At 59.5% G+C, this 19725-nt stretch overlaps 1 protein-coding gene and 1 long non-coding RNA gene across 7 annotated transcripts; one reads left to right on the forward strand and one right to left on the reverse strand.

Moving 5' to 3' along the window:
- Positions 1-1061: 1061 nt before the first annotated feature.
- On the reverse strand, positions 1062-15619 carry Igf2 (insulin like growth factor 2). Of its 6 annotated transcripts, none has more exons than XM_047519578.1 (4): positions 15483-15619; positions 3666-3828; positions 1946-2094; positions 1062-1766 (listed from the first exon to the last, which is right to left on the reverse strand). In XM_047519578.1, exons 2-4 carry the CDS (start codon positions 3820-3822, stop codon positions 1530-1532), a joined length of 543 nt encoding a protein of 180 aa, XP_047375534.1. In that variant the 5' UTR covers positions 3823-3828; positions 15483-15619; the 3' UTR covers positions 1062-1529. The 6 variants fall into 6 exon arrangements, with proteins under 6 accessions (XP_047375534.1, XP_047375530.1, XP_047375536.1 ...); XM_047519574.1 differs by having other exon boundaries at positions 1946-2103; XM_047519580.1 differs by lacking the exon at positions 15483-15619 and adding an exon at positions 6350-6520.
- LOC124960686 (uncharacterized) lies at positions 13559-15420 on the forward strand. The gene is made up of 3 exons (XR_007104107.1): positions 13559-13617; positions 14266-14408; positions 15230-15420. It is a non-coding gene; the product is annotated as an uncharacterized LOC124960686 (long non-coding RNA).
- Positions 15620-19725: the final 4106 nt, after the last annotated feature.

Consider the following 19725-nt stretch of genomic DNA (forward strand, 5'->3'; position numbering starts at 1 on the left):
GGACACAAGGGGCTCCAGCCTCTCTAGGGGCGCAGCTGCTGACTTCTGCGTCCCCCGTCTGGCCAAGCTCGTGCCTCACTCGCACAAGTACAGGGCATGGACGATGGTGGCGTCTGGGGACCATGATGGCTCATGCTGCAGGGGCCACAGGAACAGGCGGATGTGCGGCCCGTAGTGCTGGCCCCACAAGTGGTGGACGGGAAGGGAGCTGGTACCATGAAAACACTTCAGAGAATTTGGGATGGACCTCGGCCTGATCTGTGCAAAGGGCACTGGGCAGCGATTCTCATGGCTGCATCTAGTTTTGCTGGAGCGTGAGGGTGTGCGTGTGTGCTATGGGGCACTGTATGTGTGTGTGTGCGCGCGTGTGCCGTGGAGCACTGTGTGTGTGTGTGTGTGTGTGTGCACGCGCACACTGTGGGGCACTCTGCTTGTGTGCATGTGTGCTGTGGGGTACTGTGCACGTGTGTGTGAATGTGTGTGTGTGTGTGTGTGCTGAGGGGCACTGTGCACGTGTGTGCGTGTGCTGTGGGGTACTGTGCACGTGTGTGAGTGTGTTTGTGTGTGTGCTGAGGGGCACTGTGTGTGTGTGTGTGTGTGTGCGCACTGTGGGGCTGTGTGAGGGTGTGTGTGTGTGAGGGTGTGTGCGTGTGCACATGTGTGCTGAGGGGCACTTGTGCACGTGTGTGAGTGTGAGGGTGCATGTGTGCCTGAGTGTGAAGGTGGGCCTGTGTGTGTGCGTGTGTGCGTGTGCTCTATGAGGCAGGGAACGAGATGTGAGATTTTGAGGGGGGTGCCAATTAAAATCTGTCTGCAGGGTTTTGGCTTCCATACTCCCTTCCCGTCCTCTGGTCTCACGGGTCCCTGTGCCCAGCTTCCTGGTGACACTTGATGGTAAGCCGGGTGGAGCTCGAGCCTGGGGCTGCTGCTGTGGGCAGCAGGGTGACAAGGGCACAGGCTGCCTGGGAGCCCAGGCCCCTTCCTTCCTCTGGCTGGTGTAGGGACCCAAGTCCAAGCCAATTCGACTCAAGGTCCAAAGGGAAGAGAAGGAAGGGGGGGGGGGCGTGCCAAATTCCTTTATTTTGCCAATTGTTTCTAAGCCAATTAATTTTTAGTATTTTTTTCAGCCAATTGTTTTTTTTTTAAGTACTTTTTAAAAAAAGCTGATTAGTGTTTCTGAACAAGTTGATTGATTTTAAGTGGGGCTATGCGTGTGTGAGAGAGAACAATTTAGGGGCTTATACTTTCAATTTTTGAGGCCTATGTATAATTTGGGGGGAGGGTCTGTTTGAAGACGTTTAAAGCCAATTAATTGGTTTTGGTTTTGAAGGGGGTGTAATCCCTCAGCCCGGTGGAGGGGGGCTGAGGAGGAGTCTGATGTGGGGAGGCGGGGCCTGGGGGCTGGGGTGGGGGAAACCCCAGGGTGGAAATGGAAGAGAGGTCTCAGTGTGGGACATGATGGAAGTGTCCCTGGTCAAGAGGAGGTCACAGAGCTGATGGTACACATTACAGAATCACAACAATTTGGCTCACTTCTGATTGCTGGACATCTCCGAAGAGGCACCCCCGTGGGCCAGATCTTTGGAGGCCACGGTGATCAGGGGACGGTGACGCTTGGCCTCTCTGAACGCTTCAAGCTCCTTGGCTAGCATGCGACCCCGGCGGGCACGCAGGAGGGCAGGCAGGCCTCTGCGCAGGCGTTGGGCGGACTGTCTCCAGGTGTCATATTGGAAAAACTTGCCCACGGGGTATCTGGGGAAGTTGTCCTGAGGAGGAAGGGGCCAGTGGTGGGGGTCTGCTCCAAACCTGCCTCCCCTGGTGCTCTCCATGCCCCCGCCCACACCCCTCATTGCACCCCTGTCCCTTGGCTAGGAGGTCCCAGTCGCTGAAGCAAATACCTAACGTCCTGTCCCTGCCTCTGGGGAAGCAGAGGTGCCAGGCTCACCGGAAGCACGGTCGTAGAGGTAGACACGTCCCTCTCGGACTTGGCGGGGGTGGCACAGTAGGTCTCCAGGAGGGCCAGGTCACAGCTGCGAAAGCAGCACTCCTCCACAATGCCACGGCTGCGGCGGTTCACACGGCTTGCGGGCCTGCCTGGAAGTCCCACAGGACAAACGGGGGGAGGTCAGCACCCACTGGCAACCCCGTCCCCCCCAGAGATGGCTGCAAGAAGAGACAGCCACCCCTGTCCCCAGGCTAGGCCTGGACAGATACTCAGTCACCCCGCGGGCACCAGGGAGAGAAGCGAGAGCCCGGCAGGCGAAGAGCCCAGAAAGGAGAGGTGAGAGAGGCGTGCTGCGGGACCAGCCCCGGCCCCTGGGGCCTCCTGCCTCCCGTCTGAAACGGGCACAGCTTCTCTGTCCCAAGGTCAGACTGTGACCACCAGGACCAGAGGCCCAGGTGCATGCAGGTGGTTGGAAAACGGGTGGGGCGTGAGCCCAGCAAGGGGCACAGCCCTGGGGTGCACAGGAGTCTGGCCCCTGGTCTCGGGGCTCTGGCCAGGCCTGGCCTCAGAGCCTGGAGTCCCCCAAGCGCTGAGACAAGGAGGATCGGGCAGGAGAGAACAAGACGGGAGGGGAGGAGTGAGGAGCCGCATAACCGCTCTCTTCTCTTCTCCCGTCTTCCCCCTCTCCCCCACGGGACTCAGGTCCGAGGCTCGCTGGGAGGACGGGGTCGCTGGGGGCTTCACCTCGGAGCGCCAAAGGTCAGGCGTCATCTGTGGGGGCAGGGACAGGGAGCCCCATCTTGGGGTCCCACCAGGGGTTTGGCCCAGCTCTCTGCTCAGGAAAGCCCAGTGCAAGGAAGCAACTCCCAGAGCAAGGACCACTGCCCCCGCAGCGCCACGCCCGTCCCCTGAAGGAGGCAGGCAGGCGAGAGGGAGCACAGAGGGGCCAGGCAGCAGGGGCCTCAAGGGCATCCAGGAGCAGCAGCGCCTTTCAGAGAGAAGCTTTGAAATGCAGGTACATTCTGTGAGCCCGTTTCCCAAGTAGGTAAGTAGAGGCTGCAGAGGAAGAGACCACCTGGCCAGTGCCGGGTGGGGCAGACAGGACGGTCCATGCCAGCAAGAGGAGTCGCATTCCTGAGGCCCCTCCCCTCCTGCCCCACCCAGGAGTCCCCCAGTGCCCCAAGGCTGGAAAAGGAAGAGAGAGAAGCATGAGTGAGCAGGAGTCGAGGCAGGTGGGCACCCCGCCGCGCAGCCCCCCAGCTCTGATGGCAGGGGTGCAGATGTCTTCCTGCCTCCCACCCGCTGAGTGCACACAGCCCCGCCCCCGCCCCGCCATGTTTGCTTCATTCTTATGGATTTGAAATCTATCAGATTTGACATCTGCAGCCATGAACACATGTGTCCCTTGTCAAAATGGTGCAGGGAGGAAGGCAGGCACCCCTGTTCCTCGGTGAGGTGGACCCTGTGAGCTCATGGCAGCCCGGGTCCCCCAGCCTCCTCCACAGGAGGCGCCTTGCGCACTGTGGCTCAGTAAATGCTGGCTGGAGACGTGACCCTCTAGAGGGGTCAGAGCCAGGGCGGGGCCCTACACCTCCGGTGTCCCCCTGCCCAGCCTCAGGCCAGGGTCCAGTGCTGCCCTGGGGGAGGGGCTGGCTCCAACACCGGTGGCGTGCCTGCTGTGGACACCCCCTGGCCGGCCCCACCCCTTCGAGCTACTTACTGAAGTAAAAGCCGCGGTCCCCACAGACGAACTGGAGGGTGTCCACCAGCTCCCCGCCACACAGGGTCTCACTGGGGCGGTAAGCAGCAATGCAGCACGAGGCGAAGGCCAAGAAGGTGAGAAGCACCAGCATCGACTTCCCCATCGGGATCCCCATTGGTATCTGTGGGAGGAGGGAAGGGTGAGTGCGGGGTCCTCCCAGCCAGAGGAGCCCGCCATTTCTTAAGCTGAAATCCACTGAAATCCAAAAGCCCAGCTTTCTCGATGCTATTATTTCAATTACAAAAATAACGCACATGCTTGGAGGGTTAGAGGAGGCCACGCGCTGCCTGGAGGAGGGAGAGAGGCCGCCAGCCACGCAAGCCCATGGCTTTGAGTGGCAGGAAACGGCAGCAGTCTTGTGTGGGGACCACCAGACCACAGTCAGCATGCAGGGGCTGAGCCACACCCACAGCCACAGGGGCCGTGCTGGACACTGAACCAGGCCTCCCTCCTGTGACATCATGGGGGTGGGGCCGACCCAAGGTCACGTCACCACTGCTCCCTTCCAAGGCCTGCCAAGATGGCAGATGGCTCCACCCCGCTGGGGAGCATGTGCGTCCAAGGGGACTGGTCCCTGTCCTCCCCAGCCCCCAGCAGGGCAGGGGGATCCAGGCGGACCAGCCCTCCTAGCCGCAGGCATGTCCTGCTGGGCTAGCCCCTCCTGCCCTCTCCCTTCCAGGCCGCACTAGCGAAGCTCAGGTCAAGGACCCAGTGGTTAGAGCCACCAAGCCACCCACACTCTGGGGAGCCTTGCTCTCGAGATCACACAGCCCAAGTGCAGCCCGTCATGGGTGCCCCCAAACTCACGAGAAAGCCACAAGTCCCCTTTCCAGGTCTCGAATCACACCACCCAGTGCCAGGGACCTGAGTCCCTCCAGAACCATCAGACCATCTCCCGACTGGAATACAAACTCCTCAGAGGGAGCTGGAGAGGGTGGGTCAGGCCACTCGGGAGGCCGGACGCCAGGACCCTCCAGGCCCAACCTGGAAGGGGCAGCTCATTGCAGGACACACCCCCTCCCAGCCCAAGGCTTCGAGGGTAAGGGCACTGGTAGGAGGCTGGGAAGACACAGCAAGCTGCCCTTGCCCCTGCGGAAGGTAGAGCCCGCCAGGCCGGTGGCCCCAGCCTGCTCTCCGCAGGCCCAGGGGATTCCGTGATGCAATAAATCATGTGCAGGACGCAGCGGGGAATAAGAAGGAAACTACCTCTCCAAGCTCCCTGAGGAGCAGTGGCCAGTTCTGCAGGAGGCTCTGCGAGTCACCTTGCCCACCTCCTCCACGGACCCGGCTTGCCTCCCCACTTCCCCTCTACCGCCCTTTCCAGTTCCAGCAGGGAACCGGCCACAGTTCTTCCAGAGGCAGCTCCACCCTGCTGCCCATGAAAACCCCTCGGCAAACCCAACCGCTCTAGTTCCAGGTCAGCCCAGGGTGACAGCAGAAAGCAGGGGATGTGTGGAGGTGCCCGACAGGTGAGGGCCCGGAAAGGCCCAAAAGCTGTTGGAGGAGGGAGGCAGGGGAAGGAAGAGAAGAGAAGGAGCAGGTGAGGAGACAGGGACACAGGTGGGCGTGCAGGGCAGAGGCTCCGGCAGAGGAGGGCCTGTGAGAGCAGCAGGCCCGGCTGCAGGGCCCAGGCCTGAGGCTGGGCAGTGCCCTGGGCCACCCAGCCGGCCGAGCAGGATGGCAGCGGGGCCTCTTCCACAGGCCTGTTACCTGCGTCTGGACAGGGTTCGCCGAGGCTGGAGGAGGAAGAGGAGGAGGCTGGAAGTCTCTCTCAGGAGAAGCCAATGTCCAGTTTGCAAGCTGGTCAGTGCCTCAGCTTTTATGTCTGAGTCGGCTCCGCCCAGCCCCGGCTCCACCCTACCCCACCCCCTCCCTGCTGACCACTCCCCCCGCCCCCTTTGCACCCGCCCCCTCCCTCCTTCCAGCCAGTCCCTTCTCTCCTGCACCCCCAACGCCCGCCCTGGACCATCCCTCATCAAAGTACCACGAGGGGGGCTCATCCTGCACCCCCAGACCATCTCCGCACAGGGCAATGGGGGCGGGGGGCTCCTTCCCACCTCCTTGCATGGAAACTTCCATGCTGCCCAAGGGCAGGGCAGTTACCCCTTTCTGGGTAGTACACCCCTGTCCTTCTGAGATTGAGACCGGCCTCTCTCCCCAGACTCCCCGCTGGAAATGTTGGGGGCAGAGATAGGGGGTGTCGGGGGAATCTATTGCAAATGTGGCGGCTGGCATGACTGTTCTGCCAACTCGGCGCCCCTCCTGGCCCCACCCACCCAGCTTTCCTCTCAGTCTTGCTGGCACCAAGTCAACGTGCCAGGGTGGGCTTTGGGGACGTTGCCCCCTCCTCATTACCCAGCACCCTGGAGCAACAGGGTCCCGCACGGCACAAATTGCACATTTTCAGCAACCCCCTGCACCCACAGGCCAACCAGGAAGTCGCCCGAGCGGACGGCTCACACCTCCCCGGCGCTGCCCGACGCCCCCTCCCCCTCCCCCACGCAGCGGCGCGAGCGAGAGCGAATGGGACCCCCGCCCCACCCTTGTCCCCGGCCGGGCCGGCGCCCGCCGAGCCCCGCGGGAGGAAGGGCCAGGCGTCCCGCGCGCCCGCGCCTGCCCTCCCGGCCGCGGCCCGCGCTTACCTGGAAGCCGCGAAGCTGCCGCCCACCTCCCTGCTGCTTTAGCGCAAGCCGAACAGCGGGCGTAGGCCCTCCTGCCGGACACTCCTCTGCCAGCGCCGCTCTGGCCGAGTCGCTGGGGCCGAATGTGCGACGGGGCAGAACGGGGGGATGGCTTTTTTTTGGGGGGGGGACTCTTCTGCTTCGTTAGGGAGGACGGGCTGTCTTCGGGCTGGGGCGGGCCAGATGTTGTACTTTCGGGGGGGAAAGGGTATCGGGAAATGAGGTCAGCTGTTGTACCAAGGATAGAGGGGGGCAGAGATAGTCGGAGAGACAGAGTGAACGTGAAAGGGGGGGGCCAGAGAGAGGGCGAGAGGGAGAGAGGACAGAGAGAGGCGGGCAGGCTCGCAGCGGGAGAGAGCAGCACGGAGAGAAACAGAAAGCGTATAATTAATCCACTTTGGTAGGCGAAGGCAGAGGGCGGGCTTGAGGGGGGAGGGCGCTGGAGGCGAGGAACTGGGGGGGGCGGGAGGGAGCCCGGGAAAGGTGGCGGTGGGAGAGCGGGGCCGCGCTGGGCGCGGAGACGGGCGCGGGGCGGAGAAGCCAAGGGAAGAGCGCAACGTCGAGGGCCGGGGACGGTGCTGACCGGGGCGGAGTGGAGGCGTCACCCAGGCCGCGGGCGCCCAGCTCGGTATGGGCCGACGGAGCCCTCGGCCGTCGCGAGCCCGGGCCTTCGGGGGGGGGCAGGCGGTGGCGGCGCCGGGGCCGCTCGGGACGCAGCGCGGAAGGGGGAGCGGCCGGGCTGCGCGCCGGGGGAGGGCTGGGGGGGAGCGCGGGGGATGACAACGCCGGCGGCCTGCGAGCCGGACTGCCTGCGGGGGGGACCGCCTCCTCTGGCGAAGCGGGGACGGGGGTTGAGGTAGATGGAGGAGGAGGCGGCGGGGAATCCGCAGGCCCGACGGAGCGCGGCCCCGCCGACGGCGCCCGGGACGGGAGTTAGCAGCGAGGCGGCGGACGGCGTCGACGCGGGGCCGCCAGCCCGGGTGGAGGCGCTGGCGGGCCGAGCGCGGGCGGGCGTGGGCCAGGAGGCGGGGGCGGCCGGAGGGGGGGGGCCGGGGGCCGGCCTGGCCTCACGCAGCTCCGCCGGAGAGCAGGCGAACTGCGGGCGCCAACGCCGGCTCTTATAGCCGCGCCACCCCGCGGCTCGGCGCCCGCTCGGGCCCCGCTGGCCAAGCGCCCGCGCCAATGGGCGCCCGAGGGGCCCTTGCCCCGCCCCGGGACCGCCCCCGCAACTCGAGCCACCGGAGGGAACGCGGGCTGGGGGCCCCGGGCCCGGGGGGCTGCGGTTGGGGGGGCCGTGGGGTGCGCGAACGCGAGGCCGGGGTGGGGGGCTGGGAACCGCAAAAGTTGAGCGAAACACCGAATCCCCGTTCTAAAGAATTTGGGGCCTCATCCCTGGTTTCCGGGGTGCTAGGGCACCCTGCTTTCCTGCGCAGCGGGCGCGGGGCGAGCATCCCCAACCCTAGCGGGAGTGGGCTTCCCGTGTCTTGCCAGGGTTCTACGTGGCGGGGGCGTCCCGTCAGAGTTCCGGCGCAGGTGGTCCAGCTCTGGGTTTGGGGTCCCCGCTGGGAGATGCCCGGGGAGGGGAGAAACCCCAGGCTCGGGCGGGGCGCACAGCCGCCACCTGCCCGAGCAGGCGGAGCGGGCTCCGAAGCACCTCGAGTCGCAGTCGAATCCTGAGCGCCCCCCGGTGCCGCGCGGGAGCCCCGAGCAGTCAGGGCGGCTGCCAGGTGCGGGACACGGCGCAGGCCGGTTGGGCCCGGAATCTGGGCCAGGCATGGAACTTGTGTGCGGAGGCTGCGCCCGCCAGGAGAGAAAAAAGCAGGGCGGGAAAAGTAGCTCAAATCCTACCTGCATGACCGAGCTCACCGGGGTGCGTCTAAGCAGCTCGCCTTTGGGGCCCACCCAAAATATCCGGATAATGGTTCCCCCGTCCTCAGTGCGTTGGACTTGCGTAGCCTCGGGTTCGGCCCCAGGGGCCACCACGATAATTTGGGGGTCTGGGGAAACCATCTCCTGGAGAGTTTGGACGATGTAAGAAGGCATTGTGATTTTTGCCAAGTCAAAACCACTCACAAGCCCCTGCACTCCGCCCGCCCCCCGCAGCCCGCGCTGCCCGCGACTCGCCGAGAGGAAGGGGCCGCGGGCGGCGGAAACCCGCGCGCCAGCTAGCCCCCTTACTCCGCCATCAATCACTGCGCCCGCGCTCCGCGCGCGCCTCCCCAAATCCTCGGCCTCGCGGCCTGGAGGCGCTGCGCCGCCGGGGTGGGGAGCGCCTCTCCTCCGCATCCCACCGACCGAGGGCCCTGCCCACACCGGTTCGGGTCGGCCAAGCCGCTTTCCCAACAGTGGTGATCTTTGCAAAGAGTCAACGAAAGTGGCGCCAGTTTCGGGGCGCGCAGCCCGAGGGAGCGCGGCCGCCGAGCGGGAAGCACGCAGCCGGTTCCCGCGCCCCTCATCAGCCTGGGGGTGGCCGCCCTAGAAAAGCACCAGCCGGGGTAGGACGGCAGCGGGTGCGGGTAGGAGGCGGGCTGGGACCGCAGAGTGGCGGGACCAGTTCGGCGGGGAGCTCACCGCGAAGCTGGAGGCTGCGTCTGCGGGTGCACGAGGAGCCGAGGCAGCAGGCGGGCGAGCGCTCTGTGACGAGCAGTGGACTCTGCTGAAGGTGAGCAAGACCCCGGGGGCAGTCCCCAATGTCCGGGGGCAACGCCCAGTCCGTTGGAAGACCCGGGGACAATGCCCAAATTTGGGGGAAACTGGGGGCAATGCCCAGTCGTTTCCCTGGACGCGGGAGAAGCACTGCCCACGTCCTGGAGGTCGCACGGCCGTCCTGAGTGTGCTTGGGGCACACACACAGAAATTTCCAAACCCCCAAGTTGCTCTTCGGACTCTGTAGGAGCAGAGAAGAGGCCAGAAACCAGTGCCCACCGTTTGCGGGATTGAGGAAGCTTAGGGTGGCTGTCAGGGCCGGGAACAATGCCCAAATTTCGGGGATCTGAAATCAGAGCTCTGTCTTATTTGCAGCCCAGAGAATGAGTGTCCTGAAGCAGGGGAACCCAGAGGAGACTCGTTAATGGGGGGAACCATGATTAATGGCTAAATTTGAGACTCAAAGAAAAAAAAAATCCCCAAAAGCGTCCAAGTTTGGGGAGTGAAGGAATTCCTCCATGCAACTGGGGGACCTAGTGATCCAAGTCTAAAATGGGGGAACCCAGCATTTTAGCAATTTGGGGGCCCTTGAAATCCCAGATCAATGGTAGGGGGCAAGGCTTTTTGGTTGAATCGAATAAATTTCTCTACATGAAATTTGGAGGAATCTAAGAGGCATATTGCCTAACATTTTGGGATGAAAAACAGATGCATTTTGGGGATCTGGGCAAATTCTTAGTGGGTCAGAAGAAAGTGGGAATTTATGTCCACATTTTTAAGAATTCAGGTCGTGGCCTGGGTATGGGCAGCACTAGAATCTTCCTAATTACTGAGGCTTTGGGGAAAATCCTCAAAGTTCTTTAGCCACTTGGGAAACATCTTCTAAATTTTGGGGAACCCGGATTGTAAGCAGTATATTTGGAGAATGCAGAAAATCAATGTCCTTTTATATTTTAATTTGCAAAATAGATTTTAATTAGTTTATTTTTGTTGAACAAGGCGAGGGAATACTAAGTGTTTTCCTGGACAATGTTTGCATTTGGGGAACCCCAGTAAAACAGTCCAAATTTGGGTGTCCATGGAAATTACCCAATGGAAACTGGTATCTAAATTTCAGGTTACCAAGTTAGTAGCTAAAAACTTATACAACACAGAACTTTAAATCCTAGGATTTGTGGAACCCAGGGACATTTTCTGGTGTGCTTTGGGGCCCAGGGAACATTGCTTAATTTAGGGGGACTCAGGCCATGGGGCATAAAGTTTATTAAAATTTGATAAAATCTCAGTTGTTCGGTGAAGGAAAAAAAATTTCAATTTGTTTTGAAGTACCTGGATTTTGGGGTCTCTGGAAAATAATTTTTGAGTCCAATAATTAATGGAAATTTCTCAGGCTCCTTGGATGATTTGGGGGGTCAATATCTGTTTTAGGGAACAGTGATTAAGAAACTCTAAATTATAGGGCCTGGAGAATTGATGTCCAAAATTTGTGATCTACGGGCAGTGTGCAATGTGTTTGCAGAAAATATTGCTTAAATGTGGATACTTTCCAGCCGGGAGATCTATACTTTCCTGTAACTCAGGATAATACTGAGTGCGTTTGGGGGCTGGAGGGTATGCCTAATGTTTGAGGGAACTCAGCATGTGCAAACAGGAGGAAAAGGGTCCAGTGTCACCCTGGGATTAGGGATTGGTATTGGAGTTTCAGAAAATCGGGTTCTTGTCAGTCAGCTAGGAGGACCCAGGGAGTTTTTTTAATATTTAAAATGTTGTGGATACAGAGAGAAAGTTCAGAAGTTTTGGGGACTGAGACTTTCAATAAAGCCTGGAAGAACAAGAAATAGACTCTGCGCAAGGGTTGATTTTGTGCACATTGTGACCCCAAGTTGTGGGCCGCCATGAGTGGTTCGGGAGAGGGTAAAAGACCCTCTTTCACACTTGAACACATCTTAGGTAATCACTCAGCCTGTTTTTGGTGCCTGGGTCACAGTGTCTACGTTGCAAAGAATCTGATGAATGGCCAGGAAGCTTGCAGAGCCTTGGAAATGAAGGTCCCAAATCCTTGTGGCCCTTGTGGGGTACTCAATGAGTCTGGGGGATTATTAGTGAAAGTGTTCTTTAATTTTATGGAGTTCGGGGGGATTATTGGTGAAAGCGTTCTTTAATTTTATGGACATCAGGGAATCAGAATAGATTGTTTTAGAAGGGGCTTTGGGTATAGTGCCTAAAAGTGGGGGAGAAGGCATAGGAAATAGTGTTCAAGCTTTGAGGGGTTCAGGAATATTGCTCAGTGTGCTGGGTAGACGTGGGATTCAACATGTAACATGTAGGGAGACAGGTTGGGGACAAAAGACTGTGGAACTTGGTGGACAGGGTTCCAGATAGTGGTAAATCAGGAACAGGGCGGAAATATGGGGAAGTCAGAAAAGTAAATTTAGGAGACCCTGTAATTAATATTTTTAAATTTAGGGAAATGGAAACATTCTACTTGTTTTGGGAGAATGCTGTCCACATTCTCGGGAGCCAGGAGATTTTTGTCAGCATGACCACAGGACCAAGGGGTTGCAGTATAAATTTGGGGGATCCGGGTTGTCGTTCTGTAAATCCGTAGGATCTTGGGGTGGGGTGTATGTAAAATCGTTAGGAACCTAGGAGATAGCAAATTTGGGAACCCAAACCATACAGTGTAAATCTGGGGAAGCAGCGGGGTCTTTTTTTTTTTTAATGTTTGGAAATTAATACTCCAAAAAATTCCTGTGAGCTGTACAAACGCTGAATGTACAGGACCTGGGGCGCAATGCTTAAATTCGGAGGATCCCAGAAAAAAGTCACGTCCGAGTTCGGGGAAATCAGGGAAGCCGTTAGTGCGCGGGGGCCCTGGAGCACTGCGGGCGTCCGGGAAACCACGCTCGGGCGGGAGGGGAAGCGCCGCCCGAGCGCCGCGCCTCGGGACGCGCGGAGCAGTGGCGCCCTCCCCGGGGGACGCGAGCGGCGGCGCGCGGCGGCGCGGGGACCCGGCGCGGGCGGCCGGGCAGGTAGCCCGGGCGGCCTGGAGCGCACGGCCGAGGGGACGTAGCTTTCCCTTCTCTCCGCTTCTCGCCACGGAGAGGGCGTCGGTGGCGGGCGCCCGATCTGAGCCCGAGTCTGGGTGACACGGGACGCTCGAGGGCCGCGAAGGCGCTGCCCGGCGCGCTCCCCGCGTGCTCCGACGCTCCCGGCTCCCCGCTCGGCCGCCGCCGAGGAGGCCGGCCGGCTCCCCGCCACCACCGCGCCCCACGCGCTTCCGCGCTGCGAGCCTAGGCGAAGCCGCGGCCCGGCCGCCGCCGGGGGCAGGCTCGTGCCTGGCTCGGCGTGGGGGCCCCGAGCACCCCGGGCGTCCGCCCCCTCCCGCCCCGGCGCCCCGCGGGCGCCGTCGGGCCTTCGCCAGCCCCGAGACGGCGGCGAAACCAGCGTCGTTTGGGTAACGAGAAAGGAGAGGAGACAGAAGCAAAGGAGAATATGGGGGACGAGCAGGGGCCCCGCTGGAGGTGGCTGGGTGCTAGGGCTCTCCTTTCGTTTTCTCAGACAATTTCACGAGCCTCTCACCCCGGCTGGGAAGCGTCCAGTTCTCAAAGGCGAATATTGAACCCACCGCAGCCTCATGGTGCTGCTGCTGAGAACAAGGTCACCCCTCAGCACTGGGCGGTCTTGGAGGTCAGGGGCAGAGACCTTAGGGGGCCTGTGTGTTGGGGGTGCCAGAGAGGGTGCACTGCTGGGGGCAGCAGGATGGTAGGAATCCTGGGCGCCAGGACAGCAGTCGTTACCCTTCCCGACCGGACCCCCACAGAAAGACCCAGGATAGAAATCGGGGCATCCCAAACCCTGACACTTGGGGGAGGCAGGGGTTAATGCCACTGGACAGGTGTGGGGACCCAGGCAAGGCCTAGGCATCTCCACATTAGCTTGGCAAGACAGGGAGACCCCCGCCCCCGAGAAAAGCAGCCCATTTTGCACCCAGGCACGTGGGGAATGTTCCCCCTTCAGATTCCACATCAATCACCCCTGTGTCCCATTCCAAGAACATCTGGCCCCGTCTCCCCCCACCCATCGCTGCCCCCCTTCCCCTTCCCACCAGCCTCCTGCTTTCTCCAGTTCCAGGCGCTGGCCTGTCAGGGAGTGCTATAGACAGGAGGGAGCCTCCAGCTGAGAACACGCTGTGGTGCCCAAAAGCCCCCCACTCCAGAGAGACTTGTAAATTTGGGGATGAGGAGCATTAAAAAAAAAAGTCTCTCTGCGCCCCCAGTCCCTGCAAGACCAGACCGGATTCCAGATCCTTCCCAGGGTCTCTGTTAAGGGCAAACCTAGGGCTTCCTTTGGCCCAGCTCTGGGCTCTCCAGTTTCCTCAGGCCTGCTTCCCAAGTTGGGGATAAGCAAGGCTGGAGCGAAACTCCATTTCAGAGGTGAGCTTTGCTCCTTTTGGGGGGTCCCTGGGGGACAGTCACGTCAGTGGCGCATTTGGAGACCCACCCTCTGCTTTCTGCCCTGGCAGAAGTGCCTGCTGGAGGAGCCACCACCGCAATCGAACACGCAGCTCGGACTTTTCAGAGGTAGGAAGCAGCTGAGGTCACCTTGGGGTGCCCACTGTAGAGCCACCAGGGCACTGGGGCCATGCCAGGCCAGTGGGGGGCACGCATGTTCTCCCTCCCCCCGGGACTGCTCAGAGAGCCATCGCCTAGCCTTATTTAGTCAAAAGTGTGGCTCAAGGGACAGGCGGGAGGCTGGGGCTGATCCGGGTCACCCTGAAGCTCAAAAAGTCCACCAGCTGTGCCCCTAGCTAGGACAGTGACTAGGTTCTCCCCCAAAGCCCTCTCCTTCCCCCTACTTCTGGCCCCCCAATGTGGAGGGGTCCTACCAGCAGCCTGAGAATATCCTGGGGTTGGGAGAGTTTGGCTGGCAGTCACTTCGGCCCCAAGCGGCGACCCCCACCACTGCCTACTCGGCACTGAGGCAGCCGCTGATCTCTCTGGACTACAAGACCCATCTGCTCCGAGATTCGACTCGCCCACCCGGCCTGGCTGGTGCCCCCGCCTGCGGGTCCGCTGGCTGGGCTGCCTGGCTCCCAGCGCTCCTGCCAGCCGTCCTGGGCCTTTCCTGTTCCTCCCGGGCTCTTGCTCTGAGCTGGCCGCTTCCCCCTTACCGGGACCAAGCCCTGCTCCGTTCTCGAGGGTCCTCAGAGCCCTCCCTCATCTCTGCAGGGTCCCTGCAGAGGCACAGATCCTGTGCTCCAAGAGGACACGGTGCCTGGTGTTAGCCCACGGGCCTGGGAGCCAGGAACCCAGGTCCCTGAAGGAACCAGGACACAAATACCCAGCAGCTGATCAACAAGACAAAAGCCAAGGTATGTCTGGGTCTGTGTGGGGTGGCCAGGGGGCTTGTGGGGAGGGAGCAGTGCACTGGGGAAGAACCAGGCTATGCCACTGTGCTGCTGCTTCACGCAGCCTCTGAACTGAAAAGACACCTTTAAAAGAACATGCCTGGCTTCTCTCCGTGGTGGGCATAGCGGCCTTGAAGGGGACTACCTGCTGGGTCCTCCCGCAGGCTCCGGAGGGAGGCTGTGTCCCTTGCCAGTCAGGCACAAGGACACAGGCCCATGTACCCCCCACCTCCAGTGCTCCCCAGGACCCAGGCCCTTCTCCCACCTCCCACCCCAGTACCTGAACAACGAAGTGGCCACCACCCAGCTTGCTGGCAGGCAGTCAGAGGCAGCTCTGGCCCCAGGCCCTTTCTAGCCACCGCCCCCCAGCCCCCACTCACACACAGGAAGCCCTGCTGGCCTCCAGAACACAATGGAATCATGACAAGGCCACTTGTAAGGCCCCTCACGGTGCTCAGAATGCCTCTGGTCATTGTCTCACCTGCTGTTCCCCAGTCAGCCAGGAGGCTGGAAGCACACTTGACAAGTGGGTAGAGACAGAGTCAAGCCACTGCTGGTGGCCCTACGGCCTGGCAGCTCCAGAAGGCCGGGCCCAAGCTGCACACCCCCAGCTGTCCTTGGATCTCCCAGTTTCTCCCCCTGATGATTTCCCTGCTGTCCCTTCTGCCCCTTCCGTGTTCTTCCTGCCTCCTCAGGTCTGGGCTCACTTGGAAGCCAGCCTTCCCCCGGGCTGCCTGCCCGCTCCCTCTGACTCCTGCACACCTTTGCCCCTCTTTCTTTCTCAGGAGTCTCCAAGGACCTCCGTGCTGCAGGGACTTCAGGGAACCTGATGTGCACACACCCCGCTCCCCAGGAGATAAGCACCTGGAGCCCACACCTGACTTCCAGATACCAGCAGTGCCTGAGCTACCCCCTCAGCCTGGGCTGCCTGCAAGAGGGCGGATTCGCACTTGTGCCTGGAGGGTGCAGCCCTGCAAGGGGGCCTGATACGAGGAGAGCTGCAGCAGTGGACACCTCTGCCCTGCCCAGGACACTTACCTTTTCGGGGCTGGTGCTGGCTGCCGGCTGGCCTCAGTTCTGGGAGCGAGGAGACCTCCTGGGCCAGAGGCCGCAGCAGCCCACCTCTGGACTGGGCTCCCGGGCTGCTCTGACCTGCTGGGGCTCAGGCTGGGGCGCAGGCTGGGCAGGGGGCAGAGCCGGAGGAGATGCAGGTCCCTCGGGCTGGGGACTGGGCTCCGCCTCCTCCCTCACAAGCTCAGTGGTGACTATTCGGCCCCTAGGAAAAGCAAAGTGACATCTTTGAGATTACTTTTCACCCCTAAGTGCTAGGTGGTGAACCCAGCTTTGCTGTACCTCCAAGCTGTACCCCAGCCCTTTTTACTGTTCATGTTTGCAGATCTCTCTCTAGCCAGTGCACGGGCCCCATTCTCCTGCCCTGGCTGCTGAGCGTGGGGAAGGCCTATGGGTCACCTTCTGAGGGTCTGGTCACTGTCTCTCTCTTCTGTCTCTTCGACTGTCTGACTCCCCCTTTTCAAAACACAAGGGAGGGAAAGGTGGCAAGAGGACACTTTGCCAAGTCTGTCACCTGCGATGGAAAGGCAGGAGTCCCTCCTGGTGAATGGGCAGCACCCTTTCTGGCGTGGGTGGATTTCTGCTGGGCATGGGAGGGGGCTGCACACAAAGGATCTGCCTCGAGAAGTCACAACACACAGGAAGGTCTCTCTTCCCTCCCTGCACAACCACTCTGAATGGAAGGGAAGAGCTCCCCAATGAGGGGCAGAGATAGAGGCACAAAGGTTCTGCATTCCCAGAGCCACTGGGAGAGGGGAGGGAGACGGGCACAGGGGTGGGGAGTGGGGGGCTGGGCTTCTCTGGGAAATGAGCCCCCTTCCCATAAACACCACACTGGGTGAATCGAGTTGCCTGGGATCCAGCGTGCAAAACACTTGACACAAACATGCTCTCAGAGAAACGACCATTGCCCAACACTCACTTTGCGGGCAGGGGAGGCTGAGGTGGGAGAGAAGCTGGACGTGCCCCCCCGGGATAAAGCAGCTTTCCTTTTAAAACTGCTGGGGGGTCATGGTCACTGTCCTTTCAGGGCCTCACCCCCAAGTCCTCAATGATGGGTGAGAGGTGTAGAGAGCAGACAGAAAGGGAAGTTTGATTTTAAAATGGTATAAAAAAGAGAGACAGCTTCAGAATCTCAGGCCCTGGCCCCTACACAGTGTCCTGATTGTCTTTGGACAATTCAGGTGGGGGGATTCAGCAAGAGAAAAAGCCCTGCCTTTTACGTTTGCAAAAACAACTGTATATTCCTGCTGACAAGAGTAGCTCTGCCCCCCTCCCCAGACCCTCCTGTTTGGCCTGGCAGATTAGTAAAGGGAAACCTATTTTCCTTGCAAAAGGCTCTATGCCTTTGGGCAGCTTTGTAGAAGAGGCCCCTCTCCAACTCTTTCCTGTCCCCTCCAAATTTGAAGCTACTCTTAGAAAACTTACCCTGCTGGGCCCTCCAGTGACAGAAGGTTTTCCCCTCTTTAGGAGTCTAGGCCCTGGCTGTCCCAAGCCCCCAGCCCACCTATGCCCAGACATTACAACTGCAACTTTCCCCCACATGGAGGGTGCAGCACAAGGGAGGGAGACCCAGTTACCTGTACTCTAGTCGCTGCGTAGTCCCCGCAGCTCCCGGACGGTGGATAAAGAGGACTGGGGAATCACTGGTGCCCAAGACTCTCTGCCGAAACTGCCCGGACGATGATCCGCTGGCTGGGCCAATATTAGCAGTCGCCGCCAAAGCAGGGGGTGTTCTGGTTGTGGTGCCCAGACCCTCCAGCCGGGTCGACGTGGAGGAGGAGGTGGAGGGGGACGAGGCCGAGGCTGGAGAAACGATGAAAGGCTTTTTTAGAGGGCGCATGATAAAGGGGCCCCTAGAAGCAGGGTAGCCTCTCCACTGTTGAGCACGGCACCCGCTCAACTGAAACTGGCTTTGCCCTCACCTCCTCGTCCCCTCCACGCCTTTCTCCAAGCCCCTCCAAATTTGGAAGACTTGCGCCAACTCAGTAGTACTGGGGCAGCTGACTATGGCATTTACCCACACCAGGGCATGGGTGCATTGGGGGGTGGAGTTTTGGCCCATCCCTGAACCCATGGAAGGACATATGTGGGTGTGGGTATAAGCCGGAAGCACTCCTTGTTAGCTAGGAGGTGGGGACTGTGTGCAGGGGGTAAGGAGGGGGTGTGGCTTCACTGGAGTGACAGTTGGCAGTCACTTGACACCCTGGAATGTGTGGGCGTGGCACTGGTAAAAAGGGGGCGGGGACTAAGAGGAAAAAAAAAGATCCGAAAATAATAATAATAAAGTAGTTTTTCGATTGTTTCCAGCACACCTGTGGCACAATGTAGTTATGTTTTTCCATATTAAATGGGTAGAGGACTCAACTGGGAGTTTTTTCTCATTCACTGGTCATATCTAACCTAACCCCCTACCCCCCACGTGTGGTCCCAGGCACTAAGTACGCTGCTGCAAGTGACATGCACTCAGCACTGGCAACTCATAGTCATTTGTGGGTAGGATGATTGGCCAGCCTCACAGCCTTTTAAGCCTGGCCAAAACTCCAATTAAGGCATAAACTCAGGGCTGGCAGCAGGAGGGGTAGAGCTCAGATAGAGATTCTGCCTGATTGGACTAAATCTTACTGGGAATTTGAAACCTCTGCTCACAGCCTTGATGGACAGCAGAAAGCAGAGCAAAGACTTCCAAAGAGACAAAGACGTGCACTCCCCAGAGATCCACCAACCCACCCTCCCTACATTCCAGCAAATCAGCCACTCACTCTCTGGGTATTTATTTTACTACCCAGTTTACTAGACCATGTTGGGATTTAATTCTCCCTTCTCCCTATGTCTTTCCAAGACCTTGCCTGAACTCCATTTTTAAATGGGAAGGATAGAATAGAGACTCAGACTTGAGGGGAACTCAGAAGTGAAGGGAGGGTGCCCCAGGAGAATGTAGATGCTTCAGAGCCAAACTATCTCATGGTTGGAGGGCAGGTGGGACTCCATTAGGTTTTGGGTGAGGAAGGCTGCAGGGATGCTAGTGACTGGTTCAGGTCTGGGGCACATAGCAGCCTCAGGTTCCCATGAGGTATGCAGGAAGTATCCCACTCTTATTAGGGTGAAGCAGTCATTTCTCATGCTGACTCTCGCTCTGCTTTGGGACTCTGTGGGCTAGAGGTTCTGCAGCATGTGCCTCCCCCTAGTGTCTGCTGCAAAATGCTGGATGTTGCAAGGAGTTACTTTCAGGCCCATCTGTCGACATTGGTTGAGACTTTCTAAGCTGAAGTGGGGGTAGAGAGGTTGAGGGACTCACTCCAAACCAGTCAAGGCTCCATGGGAGGCCTGCCAAAAGGGGTGCCCTCAGTTTGAGGAGGTGGGCTGCTAAGAGGTTGAAAGGGAGAGCAACCCACATCCCATAGATTCATACCCTGGAATTGTGGAGCCTCGTAAATGAGTCCACGCTGTGCCCTGAACTATACTCCCACCTCTAGACAAGTTCGGGGCTATTCTATTCTATCAGGATCTTGGAACCCAGAGTGTTTAAGCAAGAGGAGGGGAGCAAGGCAACAAGGGTGGCATAGGGAAGAGCCAATTGAAGCAGCCTAGCCATGGTACCACTGAGCTAGAACTAGAGGCACTGGCATTGGCAAGCTGGGGTGTGAGAACTGGAATATCCAACATTGCATTGTATGGATTTTCTATAGGGAGACAGTCTAATGGGTCCACAGGTGGGAAGGACCATAAAAACAAAAACTGGGATGCAGGGGTGAGGGACACGACATGATGAAACCTCATTACTCCTCTCCCTCTCAGACCTGGTAGAGTAGGCCAATCCTGGTATCTGGAAAGAATTGAGGTAGCTCAGAAATCCCAGTGCCAGATTTTCTCCATTTGACTGTTTAAGTGGCCTTATGCTGACACCTTGTGGCCATGTTCAGAATTACAACCGCACAACCCAAATCTCTTACAGTCCTAGGTGCAGGGATTTACAGCACTCTGGGAGGTAGCTGATGGGTGGGCAGTGAAGCTGTAACCCTTCTCCTGACAGGAGAGAGGCCCCTGCAGATTTGTGGTATGTATGAACTCTGCAGCCTTGTGCTCGGGTCTGAGGCTCTTTTCTGCTGCTATCCCAGCATTACAGATTTGGCATTCCCCTGTCCCAGGGGTGGCATTATGGGCACCCAGAACCACAGATTAAACTGAAATGCTTTCCTGAAGCATCCAT

This window comes from Sciurus carolinensis, chromosome 11, assembly GCF_902686445.1.
Source record: "Sciurus carolinensis chromosome 11, mSciCar1.2, whole genome shotgun sequence".
Lineage (NCBI taxonomy): Eukaryota > Metazoa > Chordata > Mammalia > Rodentia > Sciuridae > Sciurus > Sciurus carolinensis.

Bases quoted from the DNA above. Each gene is read 5' to 3' on its own strand.
- Igf2 (XM_047519574.1), bottom strand. From the start codon at position 3,822: ATGGGGATCCCGATGGGGAAGTCGATGCTGGTGCTTCTCACCTTCTTG. The intron at 2,104-3,665 runs GTAAGTAGCTCG...TTTGTCCTGTGG, and splicing joins GGACCGCGGCTTTTACTTCA to GACTTCCAGGCAGGCCCGCA. The intron at 1,767-1,945 runs GTGAGCCTGGCA...CTTCCTCCTCAG, and splicing joins CCTCTACGACCGTGCTTCCG to GACAACTTCCCCAGATACCC.